This window comes from Echinops telfairi, unplaced genomic scaffold, assembly GCF_000313985.2.
Source record: "Echinops telfairi isolate 266 unplaced genomic scaffold, ASM31398v2 ScPeMD7_7469;HRSCAF=8507_1, whole genome shotgun sequence".
In the NCBI taxonomy this organism is placed as follows: domain Eukaryota; kingdom Metazoa; phylum Chordata; class Mammalia; order Afrosoricida; family Tenrecidae; genus Echinops; species Echinops telfairi.
Genome location: NW_022111373.1, coordinates 70,495,423 through 70,496,977, shown reverse-complemented (window position 1 = coordinate 70,496,977; position 1,555 = coordinate 70,495,423). Strand labels below are relative to the sequence as shown.

The following is a 1,555-nucleotide window of genomic DNA, read 5'->3' as shown; positions in this document are numbered from 1 at the left end:
AAAAATTCTCTATTTTACAGATGGTAAATACAGTGGATTATGCTCATTCTACAGAGGATAAACCAAATGAGATAGCAGATAATACAATAAATGAAGTTATTCAAAAGCCTATTCCTCAGGATATATCTGTGGAGAAACTGCCTATCAGCACAGGAATTGAAGGGCTCCCTTCTCCTGGTTCTTTTGTACTAAACAATGATGTTTTTGCAGAAAGCAAGCAGCCATCTAGTCCTTCTGGTGGTGTCATGGTAAACAGTGATTTACCTGCTGGTGGTATTTCACATTATAATTTACTGTCTTGGATTGATAAGTATGTTTCCAATAAGATTAGTCTTCTACCTTCTGATGAGCACGGCTTGCCACCACTTCTGGTCACATCTAGAGAAAAGGAATCAGGTAGGAGAGAGTGGTTTTTTTATTTTTAATTAAAGGCTGTGCTCATGATTTTTTGGTTTTGTATGAAATGCATTTTTAAAAAAGTTTTAAAAACTTTAAAAGGTATGATAGGGAACCTGATAGACATTTGGCTGTGAAAAATGTTTCTGCTGTATTGGAAGGTTTGTTTGTAAGGCACATTGATAGCCAATGAAAAGAGCGTAGGAATTGAGAGTAAGGTATTTGTTACCCATTCTGCTACTTGTAAGGAGAACTGGTAGGCACTTTTGGATTTGTCTGCCAACTACGAGATTGGGAGTTCAAACCCACAAGCTTCTCTGCAGAAAAAAAATGACAGCTGTCTGCCCCTGTAAAGATCCGAAACAATACAGTGACAGGGGTTTTTATTCTGCTACTTTGCATGACTTGATACATGTTCTTTAATCATGTAACGGAAGCCCAACAATTGTCCAGAGTTTTGATCGAGTCTACAAATCATGTTGGGCTTCCGTTTCTTCAGTAAAGAAGAGAAAGGACCCAGGTGATCTGTAGGGCCCTTTTCAAGCTGGAGTACTGTGGCTATAGCTCCCTCCGCATTGGTTTCCTAGGGTAGGTCTTTGTCATACTAGGCATTGTGCTGCCACACCGTGAAATGATTGTGTTCTCTGAATGTAAATACTGGTAGGAAAATGAGGGATAGGGTTTCGTTCTGTTAGAACCATATCACCAACATCGCTATAGTGGCAAAAAATATCTTAAGTCTGTGTCTTGGCCTTTCATATTTTCCTCCTGATAGTCAATATAAATTTTTGCTGTCTGATGACTTTCACAGAGGGTACATTTTAGGAAGGATAATTGGAGTGACTAGCCAACTGAAATCCACTATACAAAAATAGTGCTTTAAATCTTTACAGGTGGTAAAATTGTATAAATATGCTGTCCAGTCAACACACTTTGATTTATCAAATTTTCAAGACTTCATTACTTGAATTATGCAGGAGCCCTGGTGGCACAGTGGCTAGACAGTCAGCTGCTAACCAAAGGGTAGGTGTGAACCCACCAGCTACTGTGTGGAAGAAAGACAAGGCAGTCTGCTTTCTAGGATTTACAGCCTTGGAAACCCCGTGGGCAGTTCTGCTCTGTCCAGTAGCATCGCTGTGAGTTGCAGGCAACCCGACAG

The 1,555-nt window shown here is 39.9% G+C and overlaps 1 protein-coding gene across 1 annotated transcript in view; it reads left to right on the top strand.

The window, feature by feature from the left end:
• ZFYVE16 (zinc finger FYVE-type containing 16) overlaps positions 1-1,555 on the top strand; it is a 47,694-nt gene that overhangs the window by 14,953 nt on the left and 31,186 nt on the right. Inside the window, exon 6 of the mRNA XM_013004899.3 lies at positions 21-396. Coding sequence (XP_012860353.1) covers positions 21-396 — 376 coding nt within the window. The remainder of the gene's footprint in view (positions 1-20; positions 397-1,555) is intronic.